Source organism: Musca vetustissima, unplaced genomic scaffold (assembly GCF_032173495.1).
Source record: "Musca vetustissima isolate MV318-11 ecotype Yass unplaced genomic scaffold, APGP_CSIRO_Mvet_v1 utg4481, whole genome shotgun sequence".
NCBI classification, from domain to species: domain Eukaryota; kingdom Metazoa; phylum Arthropoda; class Insecta; order Diptera; family Muscidae; genus Musca; species Musca vetustissima.
Window position 1 is genome coordinate 172,924 of NW_026883244.1, and position 23,173 is coordinate 196,096.

Genomic DNA, 23,173 nt, shown 5'->3' on the forward strand with positions numbered 1-23,173 from the left:
TTCAACTAAAAATATATTGTCCGGATTGCAAAGAATATTTCCTATATAATTTCTTATCTCTCTTAACGAATTGATTTTTCACCTATGCGGCTGACCTTTTTGTGGAATTCGTGATATATCAATCGATATGCACGAAATTTGGTACAGGATACTGAATTGATTCTAGAACGATGTGTGCCAAGTTTCGAGAAAATCGGGTCAGATTAATATATAGCTCCCATATATCTTTTCGTCCGATTTAAGATAAACGGGGCACCAAAGTCCATATATATCTTTCGATTTACAGGAAATTTTGCATAGCGTACTGGATTAGGTCTAGAATGACGTGTGCCAAGTTTCGAGAAAATCGGTTCAGATTTAGATATGACGTGTGCTAAGTTTCCTGAAAATCAATTCACAACTGTACAAACAACTGTTCTTAAAACCCCCCTTAGTATTGTTTGCCTTTTTCACATGGTTATAGTCTCACAAAGTAAAAGTCTCAAAAATTATCCAATTTTTCATAGAAAATTGTATGCTATGGTGAATAAAAAATAATCTATCGTCGTCGACACAAAACGACGTCGAACAGATTCGTCTTTTGCAAATTGGTATTCCCTATGTCGTTGTCGACATAGGTCGATAACTATTGAAACATTTTTGGTATTCCGTAACAATGTTTGACGACGACGATATCGAAGATTTCTTCGTCATAATTTTTGTTGACGACTGAAGTGTTTGAACAATTTTTTTTAAGAAATTAAAAAACAAAAAACATGACCGGACAAGAACAGGATACATTATTCTAGAATCAATTCAATACGTAATGCAAAATAAAGAAAAATATATGAGATCTATATATAAATCTGAACCGATTTTGACCAATATCAATAGGACTCGTCTATGTGCCAAATAAAATTTCATCCCAATTGGATGGATTTTTCCAAATTTCATCCTGTTCGGATCATAATAGTGGCATGTAACTTGTTTAAAATAATACATGGATGGAGGGACATGCATAATTCGACTGAAAAATAATTCTATGTATATACTAAAAAGTAACTATGGGTCTATCTCGTTTATTTTTGGATGTTGCAAACACATGTACCAAAACATAATACCCTGTGCCATAGTGCGATGAAGGATACAAACACATTTTTGCACAAAATAAAGTGTAAATAAAGAAAAATATATGGAATCTATATATAAATCTAAACCGATTTTGACCAATGTCAATAGGACTCGTCTATGTGGAAATAAAATTTCATCCCAATTGGATGGATTTTTTCCAAATTTCATCCCGTTCGGATCATAACGGTGGCATGTAACTTGTTTAAAATAATACATGAATGGAGGGACATGCATAAATCGACTGAAAAATAATTCTATGTACATACTATATACTAAAAAGTAACTATGGGTCTATCTCGTTTCTTTTTGGTCGTTGCAAACACATTTACCAAGACAAAATGCCCTGTGCCACAGTGCGGTGAAGGATACAAACACATTTTTGCCCAAAAATATGCAACAAAATTTTTGTTTTTATTGATATTATCGATAAATAGTCGACATCGTCGCATGAGTGTTACAGAATACCAAATCAGTGTCGAAGTGATGACGATGCGAAGGGATGTCGTAAGAGAAACGTCGTCGACAACGACGACGACATACGGAATAGGGGTGATTATAATGGGGCAAACTTCGAAACTTCGATTTTTTTAACTCTTCCCTGTTTATACAAAATAGGGGGATCGAGCGAAAGTGGCATTTTTTCGCATATGAAATCACTCCCTTGCGTTTGTCCAGAATACGGTTGCATATGTCATTCCATGCCTCAATTGAGCCACCGTAATATGCATCTTATAAGGATGATTTTACTATTTTGAGTTTATTATTAGATATAACATAAATCGCAGGTGTCCAACCAAAGTGATTTATTGTATAATATAGTTGGTATTTATCACAATATATATTACAAAAGAAATTCAGGAGTAGGTCGTTAACTTACCGAAAAAATATTCATTTTTTCCACTACAGGTCTAAAATAAATGCAGTTTTAATCTGTAAACAGAAACGCGCGCAAACCGAACCATAGTTTTTTTCGAAAATATTAAATTATTTCTTTGTTTTATAAAATTATATTTATTATTAAAGATATTGAATAAAAAAGTACGCAAACATTAACATATTTTCAGGATGACTTCATAGCCCAGCTATACATCCATCGTGTATGCCTATACAGGTAACTGCTCCATGATTCTTGCTCTTCTTTTCTACTGCTTTCCATGAGTGTTTTTTGGTGATTCCATTCAATAAGTAAATCGGACACCTTCTCTTCCAATGCCTTCACGGTATTTACAGCATTTTCATCCAAGGTACGTTGACTAAAAAACATTTTCTGGTGGTATGTGTGCATGAAGATGGAAAATATCAGTGCTATGAATGAACTCGCCACGGTACCAACTATACTCATAATTTTAATGAAGTTTGTGTGAAGTTTCTCTTTCTCATACGAAGCATTAATAGCGGCTGAGAATTCAGTAAACAACAGCTGCTCCTTCTTATCCGCCAGTTTATACAAATCAGAATAATGTTTTTCCGATTCACAAAGCTATTTGAAAAATAGTTATAAAGAACATAATTATGTTTTATTAATAAAAGTTTTTTTACACATTTGTACGTTTTTAAGTAGTTTTGCCGTAAAACACAGTTGGAAAGATAAAAAGCGTTGTCGCTTATCGAAATTTTTTGCATTAATATGAAAAATAATTTTATAATCTTCTACAATAAGGAACAATTTAACGATACAACAACCACATGGAAATGTCTTGTAAAAATTACCAGTGTCAACGTGAAAAACATAAAATTTATATTTATTCGCTTCTACATCATTCCTTTAATTGAGCCATTGCCAGTTATACATGTTTGACTGTATAATTAAACACAAATATTTTATCTCAGAGGCCTCATGAACTATTTTGATGTTCATATTGAAGGCTAAATTAAACTAGGTCTTCTCTTGCTGACAATTTTTTAATCGCGAAATACCAACTAGAACAGGATAAAATATCAAAAAACCCCGGTTATTGTGATTTGATTTATATAAATACATGCATGGTATAATTATTACAAGGTAGGGCACAGTTACCAACTGATTACAATTTTTTCTCAGGTTGGCTTGTTCCATCAAATCAAAATATTTATTTATTGTTTTGAATACAATGTCAAATAAATTCAAAATTAATTGAAATATATTCAAGTTTAATTGAAATGAAAATGATGTTTTTACCACGTTCTTCTGGAAGTAATTACTTTGTTATGGATGAAACAAACATTTTATGGTATTTCTTACTGGATTTTGGGAAGAAATCCTAACCTTTCATTTACTTTTCGCGTTTTTAGTTTTGTTTTGAAAAAATGTCACGTGCATAGTTGATTTTTTGTTATTCACCTCAACCTGTCATACCTTGTATAATTGTACCATGAATACATGTGTTCTACTTTTGTGGCAAATTTTAGGTAGGTTTATTATTTATCTAATTGAAAGGGTTTCATTTTAAAAATCAAAACTATTTTAATTTTCTTCATGCCATGTCAAAAACATATAGTAGTGATACAAATGTGGTATAGGTTGGTAAAAAAAGTGAAAATTATACTATACCACATTAACATCATATGGTGTACCACATTACCTGCACTTTTTTAAAATCACTTTTAATGGAATTTTGAATATTTTCTCAAATATATTTTAAATTGTTAGTACGATATTATTTTAAAATTGATACATGCAAAGAAAACACATGTAAAATGATAATTGTACAATTTCAATTTAATCTGAATAGCCTGCCGTTTTTTTTTTTTTTTTTTTTTTTTTTTGTTTTTGTCCACAAAAAACATCAAAAGCATGGTAGAGTTATACAAGGTAACTGTGATACTCCGCTAATTTGATTCCAATACTCGTGTCAATTTCGATATGACAAATTATTCTTTTAAAAGTGACCCAGCAGGAAAATTGTGTACGCATTAGATTCGAAATTATTTTTCATTCAAAGTACTTCCATATTCATTTTAGTTTATTTCTTACTGGAGAAATTTGAAGCACTATATCTTTTTTCATAAAATAATTCCCGATGTGTGTTACACATACAACTGGCAATGGCTCAATTACAGGAAATCTATGGAAGCGATATAATTATATATTCGATAGATTTTCATTATGTTTTTCAATTTTATTCTGAAAATTAAAAACAAGTTTGCATTTTGAAAATTTATTGATATTTCGTATGTTTTGAGCTCGTATGTCTTAAGCCCAGAATCGCACTACTGGATTTTTTTTTCGTACTCAAACAATTTCGATTTCAAAACAAAATAAACAATATAAATTTAATTTTTGTGAAAATTTCGACGACGGTCGTCTTTAAGGACATGTACGGGTCGTTAAAGTTCCCTCAAAACAATTAATACACAGAATTGATATGTTCTATGTTCCAGATGTGTTCCTTTATTAAAACTTGGCTAGCTAGCCTTTCAGAATTACTTCGAGGTACCGGTTGGGTAATACATTAGTGAATATGGAAATTACATATAATTTAATGTAAACCATACTGTAACTTTGAAACCCTACCTTCTAAAATTGATTCCAACTTATTACAAGACTACTACGATTATTCGCGCGATACTGTAGAAACAACCAACAAAAGACATACCTCAATTTCCTGTCGCGCTAATTCCAAATACGTCTCCTTTGTCCTATTAATTTTCATATCTTTATAAATATGGTTCAGTTCGTTTCTAATATCTTCCAGCTTGCGCATTAGCGAACGTTTCTCCTCACCAGCAGCAAGCAATTGCCCCTATAAAAGGAATTGTAACTTATGGTTGTCGTGATATTATGTTGAAAACTTCAAACCTTTATACTCATCACATGAGCTTGTGAAATTCTTACTTCCTCCATATATGTAGCCTTTTCCACATATGTAACCAATCGTTTCAGAAGTTTTTCCTCGTCGCCTTTAGATTCATTTCCACTTGTTGTAGATTGATAAAGTGATACAGCCCGCCGTACCCCAAATGTGGTTTCATAATATGAGATTTTATGAACTTTGCTATTGTAAATATTTCGCCGGCATATGAGCGTGCGAATCATGTTTTGGAATTATGAGCAATATGGATACCCAATCCGTCTTTCCAATAACTTCGATTACTAAAATATATGGAAAATAGCAAACTCCTTCAATTTTATTTTACTTGTTTTTTATTCAATGATACATATTATCTGAACTATGTGGGTTTCGATGGATACTTCAATGTAAGATTCATAATATCCAAATAAAAAGATTGTTGTAATCAGAATCAAGTCCTTCACCTCCCTAATTGTATTGTTCCAAAGCAGATTTTATAAGGTAGCCGCATCAGCAATTACAACACACAACTGTTTAGTACAATAATTTTTTTTTTATTATTATTTTCCAAAAATTCATTCAGAAAATATTAATAAATGTAATAACGATCAGATATTCAAAATTTGCAGATTTTCATTTATAATTATGTTTCAATTATTCGGTTTTAAATTACAAGAAATTTTTTGACATTTATGTGTACCAACAGCTGTGCTGATGCGGCTACCTTATTAAATCTGCCTTGTATCATTCCGAAATAAGTGGTTCAATGAATGATTCACCGAAAAAGCAACGATGATCTAGTATTAGTCGTCCAGGAAGATCAGCTGTTTCAAAATATTGCTGCCAAAATACATTACTGTGAACTGAATCCACAGTATTGAAATAGTATAGATATTAGGTATGTTCGTTTACTCAATAATTTGTACAAATAGTTACTGTATTTTGATTTTGTACCATTAAACATTAAAATTGATAAAGATGGACTAAAATTAACAATTTGTACAAATTATCGAATAAACGAACATACCTATTACTAGATAAAATTTGACAGATGGTCGGGTAAAAAAATGTTTTTTTTATTCATCACCGTTTTTTGTTTTAATTTCATTTAGTGCTCTTCTTATTATCATTTAGTACTCTTCGTAAACATAAACACTATTTTTCGAAATTTCTTTCTTATTTCCATAACAGATTCAAACGTGATCAGAATTCTAAAAATTTATTTTAGTAACGATCTACAGGTACCAAATTTAATTTAATTCAGCACTTTTCGAACACAAAAGCATACATTTTCAAGACTACCTCTATATATCAAACGTACTTCTAATTTAACTACATTTAGTATCACCCATTTTTACGAAGTAAGTACACTTCAACATTCATTTTAAATCCCACTTTCAAGATATGTGTTCACCTATATCCAAATTGAACCAAAACTACCTCAATTCCAAAATTGAGACAAAATAAAATTTACCAAATTTAGTACCGTTTATGCCACATAAGTATGCATTTAAAAAACTATTTCCATATCACAGTTCTACATTGCACAAGTTACCATTATTCCAATATTTACGTTTCCAGCTCTCTGCGTTACCAAAAACCATATTTAGTGAATTTCGTCCTATTTATACAGATAAATTCGAATTTGCAAAGCTGTCTCCATAGCTCAATCCTACACTTCAACAGTAATCTATATTCTAAATCTCAGGATTCCAGCTCTATCCATTCACCCAAATCCCAATTGGACCATATTTAGTACCATTTAGTACACAAAATTACAAATTATCCATATCTCAATCCTGCACTCTAACAGTAGTTTTCCAAATTTCAGAATCTCTATCTGTTCACACAAATCCAAATTATATCATATTTTGTACCATTTAGTACTTTTCGTATACAAAAGTACGATTTTTTAAAGCCACCTCAATCCTGTATTCCAATGGTAATCCTAATACCTATTTTCGGGATTCATCCCTATAGGCTCAACTAAATGCAAAGAGTACCATGTAGTACTTTTCATACACATAAGTACGAATTTCTAAAACCATTTCCATACATCAACACCACTTCCTGACAACGAGGCGTACAAAAATATTTACCTTCCCCACTATGGCAAAATTTTTTGTACGGCCGTATTACCCATGGTATAATTATTACAAGGTAGGGCCCAGCTACTAACTGATTACAATTTTTTCTCAAGGTGGCTTGTTCCATCAAATCAAAATACATATTTTGTGTATGTGTGTGTAATGTTTTGAATACTATGTCAAATAAATTCAAAATAAATTGAAAAATATTCAAATTTAATTGAAATGAAAATTATGTTTTTAACATGTTCGTCTGGAAGTAATTACTTTGTTATGGATGAAACTTTCATTAATTTTTTCGCGTTTTTAGTTTTGTGTTGAAAAAATGTCAAATAAACACAAACACTTGTTGCGTATATTTATTTTATTTTTGGCAGAAGAGGCCACACGTACATAGTTGATTTTTTGTTATTCACCTATTGTACCATGGTATTACCCAAATACGTCGAATGCTCTCAGCAAACTAATCCAAATCGCGAAACAAAATTAAAATATTCTAAAAGGTGTTAAAATATTTCTTTTTGATAAAATTATGTTTGTCCAAATTTAGATTAGGCGAGTTTACTTGCGGCAAGTCTTTGTTTGTTGGAGAGAGGGGCAAGGGGTATAGAAATTAAAAAAATTGCTCGTACCGATAATTTTCTGGCAATTCGTTTTGTGTATTTCGTATTTGTTGACATTTTATATATATTTAAATGTAAAAAAAAACAAATAAAAAATTTTTTTGGAAACCGAATTGCCTTGTATAGACGCATGGAGCAAGTTCAAAAGACAACGATAAAAATTGCCGCAAGTAAACTCGCCTAATATAAATTGAATAAATATAAATATAATATAAATCAGGACTTTTCTTTATGTTTTGTTTCTATTTTCATGGTATAATAATAGAAGGTAACAGCAAGTGTTGTTGTACAAAAAACGATACAACAACCACATGGAAATTTGTTGTTGTAAGTTCTACTAGTGTCAACTCATTTGACAGAAAAATGTAAACAAACAAACAAATTATCATCAAATTATTTTTATTTTGAAAATGAAATATTTTCGAATCCTCAAAATAAAAATTGAAAAACATGAATGAAAATCTTTCAAATTTATATTTCTATCGCGTCCACATCTTTTCTTTTAATTGTGCAATTGCCACATATATGTATAACACATATGAAAATGCTGGGAATAGCGAGTTATTCCTTGAAGAAAGATTTGCTTCCTGAAACTTTCCCAGCAGGCAGATTGAGTAAATTGAAAACTGGAGCACATTTAATAAAGAACAATTTCAAATTGTATGCGTTCCCAATTTTCCTGTTGGGTGATTTTTAAAAACATAATTTGTCAAATTCATATTGACACTAGTATTACGTTGGAATCAAATCAGCTGGGATTTGCTGTTACCTTTTATAATTGTACCATGTTCTATTTTCAACAAAGGAAAAAACAAAACTACATTTTGTCATAGTTGAAAATTTTCAACTTTAAAACTTCGTACGTCGACGTATTTCGGTAACATTCATATAAATACATGTGTTCTACTTTTGTGGTAAATAACGTCGAACGCGCTAGTCAAATTTTAGGTAGGCCTGTAATGTACAATTATTCATAGCAACTCATAAATTAAATTGTTTTCATATTGTGGCTTGTTATGCCGAAGTCGCATACAAAATAGTTCCAGAACCTAAAAGAATCTACAAATTTTACAAGATTTGCAACTTGTTACTTTAAAACCAAATTTAAGAGAAAACAAATAAAAATAACTTTCCCCTTGTGAACTTTTTACTCGAGTTATTTGAACGAGTACAAATGGTAAACAGGTTTGAAGTATTGCCATCTAATTTTTGCATATTTACTAGATTTGCGTTCCCGAACTTTTCAAATTAGTTTGTACTCTGAGAGCGATTTTGAAATGTTTCCCTATTAAAAATAACTGTGTATGTAATGTTTTGAAAAAATATAAATATATATATGGCATTTCCACATTAAATGAAACCTTTTACAAATTAAATGAACCCTTTTCCAAATTAAATGAAACCTTTTCCAAATTAAATGAAACCTTTTCCAAATTAAATGAAACCTTTTCCAAATTAAATGAAACCTTTTCCAATTGAAATGAAACCTTTTACAAATAGAATGAAACTTTTTCCAAATTAAATGAAACCTTTATTCTTATCTAAGAAAATATAATATTTGCAGTAATTTTAAACCAATATTTGAAAATTAAATCAAAGAATATTAACAAATATAGTTGTATGGCTATGTAATTAACATAAATATTCTTTAATTCGGTGTGATTTTATTTAATATCTTTACTACATAAAACTAAATAAATAGTAATACAAACTGGGGTATTTCTTGACATGTTAATAAATAAATATTTAAGAACAGGAATTGAATACCCGGTCCTAAATGCGAAATACATATTTGACTTAATAAATTGTTGATGATAAGGTAACTGCTTATCTTAATGAAGGGGTTCCCGACTTGCAGCTTGTGGGATTTTCAAAACCATGTCCATAACGTAGTTAGAACAATCTTGCCGAGTAAGCTTTTGAATACTTCGCTCGATTACATCAACCATGTTATGTTCCATTGAAACGTCACACAGCTCAGCTATTGCACATAATTTTATTTTTGAAAATGCATTTTCAATTGGATTTAGCATTGGAGAATAAAGCGGTAAGAATTTAAGGTTGCATCTTTTGGATTCGATCAAATTTTTTATGTCATGTCGCTTGTGTATTTGAGCGTTATTTTCCAACTCTGGATTGATTTTCTCAAAAAAAAATTCTATAAATAATTTAAATCTGTCTGCATTGACACTGGAATTAGAAACGATTGTGTAATGTACAACTCCCGCGTTGTTTATTGCTGCAATTATAGTGACATTACGACCTCTGACGGTAGGCAACACAATGTGTGCTATTGTTCCTTGTCTTGAACGGGCCTGGGTTCTTCGTATGTGAAGATTAAATCCACACTCATCAATGAATATTAATTTTTCTCCTTGTTGGGGTATCCATTTTGTAAAGTCTTGAGCATATTTTTGTCTCAAGCCTAATGTTCTGAAGTCATTCTTTCGTTCTATTTCAATAGAGGCAATCTTAAACGTAATTTTTAATTTCCGTAATCCATATTCTATGCAACTTGTGGAAATATTTATTTCATTTTCTCTCAACAGTTTAGTTTTTATGGCTTTGAGGGTAATTCCAGGTTGACTTTCCATATAGAACTCGATCAGACTTAAAACTTGTGGTGTCAACAACTTAGTTCTATCTCCTCCACGCTTATTTTCCTTCAATGTTCCAAAATTTTGTTTGTATCTTCTTATAAATGTTTTTTCGGACTTAACCTTCACATACGAAGAACCCAAGCCCGTTCAAGACAAGGAACAAGAGCACACATTGTGTTGCCTACGGTCAGAGGTCGTCATGTCACTATAATTGCGGCAATAAACAACGCGGGAGTTGTACATCACACAATCGTTTCTAATTCCAGTGTCAATGCAGACAGATTTAAATTATTTATAGACATTTTTTTGAGAAAGTCAATCAAGAAGTGGAAAATAACGCTCAAATACACAAGCGACATGACATAAAAAATTTGAAATTTGAGAAAGTCAATCAAGAAGTGGAAAATAACGCTCAAATACACAAGCGACATGACATAAAAAATTTGATCGAATCCAAAAGATGCAACCTTAAATTCTTACCGCCTTATTCTCCAATGCTAAATCCAATCGAAAATGCATTTTCAAAAATAAAATTATGTCCAAGAGCTGAGCTGTGTGACGTTTCAATGGAACATAACATTGTTGATGTAATCGAGCGAAGTATTCAAAAGCTTACTCGGCAAGATTGTTCTAACTACGTTATGGACATGGTTTTGAAAATCCCACAAGCTGCAAGTCGGGAACCCCTTCATTAAGATAAGCAGTTACCTTATCATCAACAATTTATTAAGTCAAATATGTATTTCGCATTTAGGACCGGGTATTCAATTCCTGTTCTTAAATATTTATTTATTAACATGTCAAGAAATACCCCAGTTTGTATTACTATTTATTTAGTTTTATGTAGTAAAGATATTAAATAAAATCACACCGAATTAAAGAATATTTATGTTAATTACATAGCCATACAACTATATTTGTTAATATTCTTTGATTTAATTTTCAAATATTGGTTTAAAATTGCTGCAAATATTATATTTCCTTAGATAAGAATAAAGGTTTCATTTAATTTGGAAAAAGTTTCATTCTATTTGTAAAAGGTTTCATTTCAATTGGAAAAGGTTTCATTCTATTTGTAAAAGGTTTCAGTTCAATTGGAAAAGGTTTCATTTAATTTGGAAAAGGTTTCATTTAATTTGCAAAAAGGTTTCATTTAATTTGGAAAAGGGTTCATTTAATTTGTAAAAGGTTTCATTTAATGTGGAAATGCTATATATTCTAAAATCCATTTTTTTAAATGAATTTTACAACATTGATATGATTTGTGGATTAATCAATATCTAAATCGTATTTCCAACTCGATTTTGAAAAGAAAAACTGACATTCCATTCATTTTTCGCGTTTTTTAGTAAAATGTTAGAAATCTGTCAAGCGAACAGAACGACTTGTTGCATTTGTTTCATTCTGACATTATAACACAACGTAGACTAAAGATACCCTATCTTGTATAATTGTACCATGACACTTCCACTTCCCATCATGTATTCCATATAAAATTTAATGATTATACATTCTTCCGCATTAAAAATAAATGACAAGGAATGTTTTTCTATACCCTCCACCATAAGGCGGAGTGTATATTAAATTTGTCTTTCCGTTAGCAACACCTCGAAATATTAAAGTATATATACATATATATTCGTGATCAAAATAAAATTCTATGTTATCGACTTATTCGTGTCCGCTTGACTGTCTGTCTATCTGATGATATCAATTTTTCACAATCTTTGTACTTGGAATCCTTGGGTGTTTGGTATTGCAAATGGGTTATATCGGTTTGGTGCAGGTTCAATCATTAAATATGTTCAAGGTTATCGTATGTATAAAGTATGTTGGGGAAAGGCTTTCGGAATGAAAATTATATTTAGCGCCTTTCATAAAGAATATTTCTATTGAATACAAGGAATATGTTAATAGTACTGCAAGAATCTACTATTTTTTACTACGATAACACTTTTTTCCTTTATGATATCGAAAAAATAGTAAAAACTCGTAGATTCTTGCAGTACGGGGACAGACCAAGTGTGTGATATTTACCAGCAATGTTCGACATTTTTAGTGTTTCTTGGAGTAAATCTCACGTAAAATCACTCTGAAAACCAAATACCTCGGAACTAAGCTTGATGTACAAAAACCACCATATTCTTAAAATTAAATCTCCACAGGAATTAACTCGGATTACAACCAAATATATACTGGTTGTACGACACAGATGTGCTCCCTACCTTTGGATGTGTTATTTGGCAAAAGAACGCTCTTGCCCAAAATACCTAGTGGTTCAAGGTTGTCCTAAACACAATCCCGAATTTCCAAAGCATTGTTTTTTCTGCTTTAATACGACATATCTATTAATGAAAGTATTATTGATTATAATTTCAGCTTAGAGCGACACCGAAGGGAATGAAAGATATTACTCAATGGCTCTTATCGTAGGATTATAAGTCTTTAAACAACAGCGAAGAAAAATAGTGACTCATGCCGATGGTGTTGTTGTTCAGCGGCAAATTTTTACCAATAATATCCTACATTATGCACGGTGTCAGGGTGGGCGCTACGAAAGGGTCTAGGAGTCAACTCCCCTTGATTTTCAGGAATGTAAACAGCAATACCTCCTCTTAACGTTGCAATGTATACAAGGCACGGGTGCAGGAGTTTTCTGTTAGGAACTCATACAAACTAAAAACTGTAGCGTTTTTAGCAATCCTGTCGATAGTCTAAAGTCTAGTGTTGTTCATGATTGTAAATCTGTTTCGAGGAGTATGCGAAATTTTGTTAGACTTTATTGGGTTCCAGGTTATAGTAACATAAAGATAATTTAAATAACTGATGAGCTTACTCGATGTGGATCGCAGTCAATTAATGACACGGTTAGACCCCCTTAGCTACTTTTTTATGACGAGAAAGTCATAAGAACATAGACAACCATTGGGATCATAACAGGTCACTGCAGAATCAGATCTCCTTTTTCAAAATGGGAGTAAATTGAGGTGGAGGATGAAGAGGAAACAGAAACAATCATTTTTTGGTAGATTCGTGATAGAAATGCTTACTTTTTTCTGCGAAATATACCCCAAAATCATTTACAATTTTGCTAGAAAATTTACATGTTGAGCAAACAATAATTAACCTTACTAATACCTTCTATGTACCTAAACTATTATAGAAGGGCACAGAAGCAGAGACAGGAACTATCGAATATCTACTCTCTATATGACCAATGCTTTGTAGCAAGATACATCTACTGTTTGGTAAACATGAGAGATAGACACTTTTCATTTAATAAAATGTATAAGCTCTTTTTTAAGATTCAATCATTAAATAGTATGGTGTAGGGTATACATATACTTCTTTTGTATAACCTTCTTTCTAGGGACAGTCATTAATGAAACTTGAAATTAAGACATTAAAAAGCCGTCATAATATTGTCTATGCACTGTTTTTGTATGACTTCTTAAGACGGATATTACTTCGTATTTTTATTATAAAAATAACAAATGTCTCATTTTGTTTGCATACTACCAATGATCCTGATGTATAATGTAGCCAAATCTCTAATGTATAAGCAAAGTAATCAGCTTGAAAACAGGAACGCTACACATTTGTGAATTATTCCTTTGTAAATTATTTACATTTTGTACTATGTATATAAAAATTACCAAATAGAGCCATATGTATTCTTAAGGACACACAATTAACAATTTCCCAAATAATTGAAGCTGACTTTCGTAACAAGTATAAATTAATTTACAAATAAAAAATAATTTTTTATATCCCCACTTATTTTCCTGTGGATATCTATGTATAGATTTGTATATAAGATGTCTTGTAACTGTACCTTTCTTTTCACTATGGGAATCATACAATGCACCCCAAATAATAGAGCCATTTGACGCATACATACACACCATCAGCACCGTGTCGTGTATGATATATGCATACGTATACACAGTAGTTATGTATACGAGTTTTTGCCAGACATCAGATGCCCGTCTGCCCATTATTTACCCATTTGGGAACACAATAAATTGTCGGTCGACAGAGGCAAAAACGAGTTGTCGCCAAACTTGCCTAAAAGCAGCAATGCAACGTGCAAAAAAAATCAGCTGCTTTGCCATGTGTTTCGCTCGCGGAACCAGCATAACCGGTGACTCAGCAGTGAGAGCAGCATAATATATTAAATCGAAGCAAACTCATGCGAAATATACCGACATGTTTTATTGATTCGGTACATTCGTCATATGTTTCTATGTGATTTCTTCCTTCGAAGCAGGGCACTCCAATAGATGGATCATCTGAGATGAAACAAAAATTCGAGTGCAGGAAGTTTGAGAAATATGACTGCTCAAGGGCAAAATGGCGATGAAAATAAAAAAACAAACCAATTTTAATTGTTCTCAAATCAGCAGCTCCAGTATTTTAATTTACAATTAAAAAACAATCACAGTGATAGTTGAAATTTTTTGTTTTTTATGTTAGTTTTTATGTTATAAATTTGAAAGTAAATAAACATAGTGCTTCTGAGATGGTTTTAATTCTCCTTATGCATCACAACGCTCCAAAGAAATTTTAAAGTCAATTGAATCACTCCAATGTACGGGGAGTGGGCCTCCAGATGAGTTTGCTTGGGCATAGCGGAAGAAAAATTGATGCAGCATATTGAGATGGTTCACAGCGATTCTCTTTTTTTTTTGTTAATTTTATTCAGTATTTAATTTCATTCAATCCATCCACTTTTTATTCTCGTATCACATTGGGACACTTTTTATATCCAAAGTAGAGTACAATTTACTTTGAAGAGAGATTGTCTGCACTACAGTGCAGTTGGTTAGATCATACATAGATATATAGGTATACTTGATTGGCTGCATCTGCAGCTTGGAATAATTCAAGAGATATTACGGGATTTGGGGATAAATGGGATTAATAATTTTTAAAACATTTTTCAGATTGGGTACGGTGACAGGAAAGTTGAAGGAAATGAATGGGGTCAATCGGCAGTGATGGAGATTGACCGCTTTCTAGTTACGGCTCCCTTTTTCCTCGCACTCACGTCTCAGATGACCGCTTTTGCCGCAGCCGTAGCATGTCTTTGCCGTGTCTGGACAGTTTTTGGAGATGTGACCAGTGCGGTTGCACTTGTAGCATGAAATATTACTGGAACCGCGATCGTTGGACGCCTCGGGGCAATTACGCGCCCAGTGACCAACTTTGTTACAGTTGAAACACGTTGGATTGTCGGGTTGAGCACAGTCCTTGGATATGTGGCCGATGCCGTTGCAACGATAACAACGCTCAGATTCCTCGGGGCAGGAACGGGCAAAGTGTCCGAATTGGTTGCATTTGAAGCATTTTTCACGGTTATTTCCGCGTCTCATATCACGGCCGCCGCCACCACCTCCTCCGGAATTACAGTCGCGGGCAAAATGGCCCGGACGATTACACTTGTAGCACGTGGATGAAGCCATAGACATTCTGATGTGTTATGTATATGTCTTACCAGCTAAACGGACTCAGCAACGATCCAAACGATAAATCAACTAAATGCAAGGCGGACTCGGAGTGAAAATGTCTTTCACTTCACCAACTCCACGCACACTACAAACGACGAAATGGCTTGTTCGTCCAACAGTGCCTCCTTCTTACATCGAATAATGCCAACAATGCCCACCACCAGTGCTGCCAAATTTGATCAGCCGGTCGCAAGCCGGAAAATGAAATGCATACACTAAACCTGAAACGCCAGTATAAAACACAACGTAAAACGTAATACTTTTTAAACAACAGACACATGACGCCTAAGCGTGGTTTTATATTTGTCGGGATCGGGATCGGTGTTGAGAGTTTCTCTCTCTTGAGAGAGTAATTAGAGTTGCGCTATTTTTAATTTTGTAACAAGCGTACTTTTTGTTCACAAAAGGTACGAATTGACATAAACGTACCAAAACAAAAATTTGATTTTTTTATTATTCGTGAATACATTTACGCTTAAATTATAACATATGTTATTTATGCAAATAACTGGTATAAATATTGGCCAATATCTCTCGATAATTATGATTTATTATCATTTGAAGTAGAATTTTAGGTACCTTTTCGTACTTTTTTGTTCCTACCTGTGGTAAGGTTTTCCAACACAATTCACAATTTACCACTGTGAGAGAGAGAAACTCTCAACACCGATCCCGATCCCGACAAATATAAAACCACGCTAAGCAGTGTACACACAGTACACAGTGTACACACTATCACCTTTGAATGACACTCTTGTCCAAATATTGTTTTGTTTGATAGCGTGGCCTATCAGACAACCATGAAAATATTCATGGTTGTTGGACAGTCAGTATTTGAAAGAGAAAGCTGAAAGTTTAATAAATATCAATAAAAGCATAAATTTGCGGGTTACACATGACTTTCAAGCGTTTTAAAAAAAATTGTTTTTGCAAAATATATTTATACATATAAAAGAGCTTAGTGTTAAGTGAGTGAGTGACTGACAGATCATCGCCCAGACGAAACGGCTAAAGCTAGAAGCTTGGGTTTTTGGAAATTCGAACTAGAAGGGTACGAAAAGTACTAAAATGTACCAAAAATGGTACCCTTTGTATTAGGCGAACGGGAAGAGCTAGAATTCTGAAATTTGGAATGTGGGTCACTGATGTAAAGTTAGGAAGATGCACAAAAGCGTTTTTGGAAATTCGTACTAGATCGGTACGAAAAGTACTAAAAAGTACTAAATGTGATACCATTTGTATTTGGCGAACCGGTAGAGATAGAACTCTGAAATTTGGATTGGTGGTCGCTGAGTGTAGGATAGATGTACCAACGGGTTTATGTAAATTCGAACTATAAATATCCGAAAAGTACTAAAATGTACTTAATTTTGTACAATTTCGTAGCATGTGAATTGAGAGAGCTAAAAACTTGAAATTTGGAATGCGAATTAGGGATGAGATGTAGAGTCCATTTAAGGAGATGGGTTTGAAAGCGTGTACTCATGTGTACGAAAAGTACTATATGATACTATATTTGGTACAAATTAAATTTGGAGATACAAATCGAGCTGGGATCCTGAAATTTGAAAATAACATTACTGTCGGAGTGTAGGATTGGGAATGTATGTAGTTTTGGAATTTTTTTACCCAGTTTCAGTAATTTATATTCATGGGTACTAAGTGGTACTAAATTTGGTACAATTTGAATTTTATGCGAACCAATAGAGCTAGAATCATGATTTAGGATCACTCTGGAGGTGAAAGTTTAGGTTAAGGGGGACGTTTTGGAAATTCGTACTACTGTGTACTAAATTTGGTACAATTTGAATTGTGAGTGAACCGAAAGAGTTGTAATCCTGAAACTTGGATTTAGGATCTCTGTTTGGGGTAAGTAAGAAGTTTTCGAAATTCGTACTACTGTGTACTAAATATCGTACAATTTGAACTGTAGGTGAACCGATAGAGTTGGAATCCTGAAACTTGGATTTAGGATCACTGTGGGGGTGTAGGATTGGGGTATTTAGGAAGTTTTGGAGGTTACATATGTACCTATTAGTTAAAATTTATAAGAAACCAAAAATTATAAAATACAAAAATTTATAAGGCTTGAAAGCAAAAAGTGTTCAAAGGTGCCCCCTCTCCCCTACTACTATGTACTAAATTTGGTACAATTTGAATTGTGGGTGAACAGATAGAGCTGGAATCCTGAAACTTTGAGTTATGATCACCGTGGTGGTGTAGGATTGGGGTATGTAGGAAGTTTTGGTAATTCGTACTACAGTGTACTAAATTTGGTACAAATTGAATTGTGGATGAACCGATAGAGTTGGAATCCTGAAACTTGGATTTAGGATCACTGTGGGCGTGTAGGATTGGGGTATGTAGGAAGTTTTGGAAATTCATACTACTGTGTACTAAATTTGGTACAATTTGAATTGAGGGTGAACCGATAGAGTTGGAATCCTGAAACTTGGATTTAGGATCACTGTGAGGGTGTAGGATTGGGGTCTGTAGGAAGTTTTGGAAATTCGTACTACAGTGTACTAAATTTGGTACAAATTGAATTGTGAGTGAACCGATAGAGTTGTAATCCTGAAACTTGGATTTAGGGTCACTGTGAGGTTGTAGGGTTAGGGTAAGTTGGAGGTTTTGGAAATTCGAACTACTGTGTACTAAATTTGGTACAATTTGAATTGTGAGTGAACCGATAGAGTTATAATCCTGAAACTTGGATTTAGGGTCACGTTTTGGAAATTCGAACTACTGTGTACTAAATTTGGTACAATTTGAATTGTGAGTGAACCGATAGAGTTATAATCCTGAAACTTGGATTTAGGGTCACTGTGGGGTGTAGGTTTGGGTTAAGTAGGAAGTTTTGGAAATTCGTACTACAGTGTACTAAATTTGGTACAAATTGAATTGTGGGTAAACCGATAGAGTTGGAATTCTGAAACTTGGATTTAGGATAACTGTGGGGGTGTGGGTTTAGTAAGAAGTATTGGAAATTCGTACTACTTTGTAATAAATGTGGTACATTTAAATTTGAATTTGGAATCATTATGGGGGTGTAGGCTCGGGGTATGCAGGAAGTTTTGTTGGAAGTAGAAGGGTACGAAAAGTACTAAAATGTACCAAATATGGTACCCTTTTTATTAGCGAACGGGAAGAGCTAGAATTCTGAAATTTGGAATGTTGGTCACTGATGGAAAGTTAGAAAGATGTGCAAAAGGGTTTTTGAAATTCGACCTATAAGTGTACTAAAGGTACTAAACTTTACTTAATTTGGTTCCTATTGTATATATATTGAACATATATAGCTGGAATCTTGACATTTTAAATGGAATACAGGTTGGGAAGTGGTGTTGATGTACGGAAATGGTTTAAGACCATTATGTGTATAAAAAGTGTAAAATGGTACTAAACTCCGTACTATTTACCTTCAGTTGAGTGTATGTATGGTACTAAATTTAGTACAATTTGGATGTTCCTAATGTGTACTGAAAACCTGAAATTTGGAATTAAGATTTCTGTTGAAGATTGAGCTATAGAGACATCTTTGGAAACTCGTATTTATGTGTACGAAAAGTACAGACAGTGTTGGAAATTCGAACTCATGAGTACGAAAAGTACTAAATATGGTACAATTTGGATCTATGTGAAGAAATAGTGCTGTTATCCTGAAATTAATGAATAAAATTACTGTTTCAGTGGGAAATTGAGGCAGTTTTAGAAACTCATACTTACGTCTATGAAAAGTAATAAATGGTACAGTTTGGATGTTGGTGAATGAATAGAGCTGGAATCTTTAAATGTGGACCTAAGGTTGTTATTGGAGTGCATGACTGAGGTATTTTTGGAAATTTGTACTTTGGGTACGACAACCAAAAAAATTGGTACAATTTGGACTTTGGTGAACGGGTAGAATCCTGAAAGTTACATCTTAGGTTACTCTGGGAGCGTAGGAAAAGTACAGAATGGTACCAAATATGGTACAGTTTACTGAACAGATAGAGCTGAAATTCTTAAATTTGGACTTACGATTGAAAGCAGGTTTGGAATATTGAGATTGGTTTGGTATATGGGTACTAAAAGTGCGGAATGGTTTCACAAAGAGATGAAATTCTTAAATTTGGTTTCAAATAGTCCAAATTTAAGAATTTAAGAAAGAAATTTAAGAAGGATTGAGGTACATTTGGAAATTTGTACTAATGAGTACAAAAATCACTAAATCACTAGAAAAAAAAAATCACTAGAGTGTAGGATTGATGTAGTTTTAGAAATTCTTACCTATGAGTATGATAATTACTAAATGGTACTAAATTTGAAACAATTTAGATTTGGTTGAATCTTGAGATTTGGAACTTAGATTACTGTTGAAGTGTAGTATTGAGCTATGGAGACAACTTTGGAAACTCGAATTTATGTGTACCAATAGTAAATAGAATAGACAATTCCCTAAATTTGAAATAATTTGAATTTGGGTAACGGAGAGAGCTGGAAACCTAAAATTTAGAATTTAGATGAAAAGTTCTAAATGGAATTACATGTGGAACCTGTACGTTTTTGCTAAAGTGTGTATTTCGGAAAATAGTGCTTATGTGTATGAAGAGTACTTAATGGTAATAAACTTGATATTAAATTTAGGAATAGAGGTGGAATTCAGAACTATAGTACAACTAATTATACGGTATTCACGATTTCCATATGAAATATTTTTTTATTCCCTTTCCGCATACGAAGTAGCGGGTATTTTGCTAGTTATCATATATTTTATAAATTTTTTAAGGGGGAAACACATAGAAGGATTCAGGACTGGCATGTTAAGAATTCTTCGGAAAATATATATAAACATTAGGCAGATCACCTAAACATACTGCTGTATTATGGCACAATTTAAAATTCATATCATATTTTTTTGGTACGTTTTGGGACAAATCTAGAAGAACTTCATTGAAAAAAAAAATTCAATGAAAAAAAGATTTATATATAACATTTAATCATTATATAAATAGCTTTGAAATTTTGAAAATACATTGTTATTACTCCTAGAATGTTATGTATTGAAATTTGGCTCTAGTATGAACAATAATTTATTCTAGTTCATCCGATACTTATGTAGGTCCAGATTAACATGTTACACATAAATCGATTACATCTTCAAGAGTTTTTTTAATTTTTTAATTGAAACTTTGGGAAGATTCTTGCAGTTTTAAATCAAATAAAGATAAAAAATTGATGTTACTACCCTTAAAGAAAATCAAAATAAAACGTCGTAAAATGTATTTGACAATCTGCTTTATAAACATGAAGGAAAAAAAGTTTAAAACCATATGATTGTCACACACACCTTCAAATGAAATAATAATGTAAGATAACGTCAAGTGTTGATGTATAACAGCCACATGTAAATTTTTGCAGTTACCTTTATAATTAGAGAGAAATACATAAGAGGATTCAGGATTGGCCTGTTAAGTTGGATTTGTATGAAATGCCATTTTATAAATATCAGAGTCAAACTTGATTTTAGACTCCTTTGTGCAACAACTTATACAGTTGTTTTAATTTAGCTGACTTGTATATAGCTTCACTTTGGATTTAGCTCTCAGAATACACTTCTTAGTATTCTTTCAGATTCCCTCTCAAATATTTCGTTTAAACACAAAATTTATACCTGCGCATTTATGATAACAGCTCAGAATGTTAGTACTTTTCCCCTCTCATTACTTAAAATTCTTGCATTTTGCGGCTATTCCCTGTGTGAAATTAAAAACAGCATTAATTATTTACACATCGTCGCAAACCAAACAGTAAAATGGATATTGGTTTTAATGCAGTAAATATATGCATTAAAAGTAATAATCAGCGTTTGCCGCGTATTACAGAAAATTTAACATTGTCGCATTTTATACGGTGATTTCACTTACGTGCACGTTGAAGCAGGTAAGATTTCAGATATGTGCCCTTTTGACTTTCCTGCACAGAAATTGCAAGTGTTATTTATGTAGGTAAGTAAAAACTACTGTAAATTAAAATTTTTTTCATACTGTGCCTTGTTATGCCAAATTCGTATACAAAATGTGTGATTGTGTGTCTAAAATTCATTTCTTTAAAGATGAATTTTACAACATTAGTATTCGGTTTTTTTCAAAAGCTAGATCTATATTTTTGGGTGGTATACTGTGTCCGGCGTCGATTCACTTATAACTTCAGTGTTAAAGCTGCCGTTTCATATTTCATTTGAATATCAATTGGATGTATATACAATATAGTCTCCAACGTCCTAGTTAGTGTTGTCCGCATTGTACCACATACAACTAGGCAGCATGTCCACCAGACTATAGACGCGTATGTTACAATTGGACCGTTGACTGGATCCCCAAAACCAGTTTATCATCTTTGAATTAAAATCCCAATTAGAGCCTTCTGCAGAAAAATTTTAAATATTGTCCCACAGTCCCACTTTGTTCCTGATGGTTAATGTGATGTACTACCTTGTGTAAAGCGGTTTCAACTGATCGCCACTGTTTATAATTCAGCGTATCGTTGGGTATTTTTCTCTTCTCCACAGTGTCGACTGGCCATGGTTTGAGTAGAAATTAACTTAGGCCTATTGACCTGACTTCGTGTCCGGCTTTCGGAGTGTATGCAAACCTTATACAGGCCTTAAGGACTACTGGAGATAGTCAGCCTCCGCAGATTTCCCTTCTCGAAGAGGACAACTTTCTATGAATGATTTTACCATTGTTTCCGCTACAATACTTTTTGAGACTCTACAATCTAGGACTTCATATACTTGGTTTGTAGAACATATTGGCTTATCTAATACCTCCAATTCTGTTAAGAGAGTTTGGTTTGCAGTTTATGTTAAGGGTTATTAGGTCGTTAGAACTACCTCACGCAATTAATGTCAATTAGTACTTGGTTACCTGTTCCCCATGGTATAATAATGGAAGGTAACATCCATGGTATAATTATTACAAGGTAGGGCACAGCTACCAACTGATTACAATTTTTTCTCAAGGTGGCTTGTTCCATCAAATCAAAATAAAGTTTTTAATACGTTCGTCTGGAAATAATTACTTTGTTATGGATGAAACAAACATTTTATGGTATTCCCTACAGGATTTTGGGAAGAAACCATAACCATTCATTTTTCGCGTTTTTAGTTTTGTGTTGAAAAAATGTCAAATAAACACAAACACTTGTTGCGTATATTTATTTTATTTTTGGCACACGTGCATAGTTGCTTTTTTTTTGTTATTCACCTCAAGCTGTCCTATATTGTATTATTGTTAACATTGTGTGTCTAAAATTCATTTGTTTAAAGATGAATTTTACAACATTAGTATTCGGTCTAATGTCCACGTCATTTGACAGAAAACTGTAAACAAATAAACAAATTATATTTATTTTGAATATGAAATATTTTCGAATCCTCAAAATAAAAATTGAAAAACATGAATGAAAATCTATCAAATTTATATTTCTATA

The 23,173-nt window shown here is 32.7% G+C and overlaps 2 protein-coding genes across 2 annotated transcripts; both read right to left on the minus strand.

Moving 5' to 3' along the window:
• Positions 1 to 2,170: 2,170 nt before the first annotated feature.
• LOC133330099 (mitochondrial potassium channel-like) lies at positions 2,171 to 5,125 on the minus strand. The gene is made up of 3 exons (XM_061538568.1): positions 4,889 to 5,125; positions 4,686 to 4,832; positions 2,171 to 2,590 (listed from the first exon to the last, which is right to left on the minus strand). The coding sequence occupies exons 1-3, from the start codon at positions 5,123 to 5,125 to the stop codon at positions 2,171 to 2,173; spliced, it is 804 nt and encodes a 267-aa protein (XP_061394552.1).
• Positions 5,126 to 14,865: 9,740 nt separating this feature from the next.
• Positions 14,866 to 15,820, minus strand: LOC133330093 (CCHC-type zinc finger nucleic acid binding protein-like). Its single transcript, XM_061538562.1, has one exon. The coding sequence runs from the start codon at positions 15,659 to 15,661 to the stop codon at positions 15,209 to 15,211; it is 453 nt and encodes a 150-aa protein (XP_061394546.1). The 5' UTR covers positions 15,662 to 15,820; the 3' UTR covers positions 14,866 to 15,208.
• Positions 15,821 to 23,173: the final 7,353 nt, after the last annotated feature.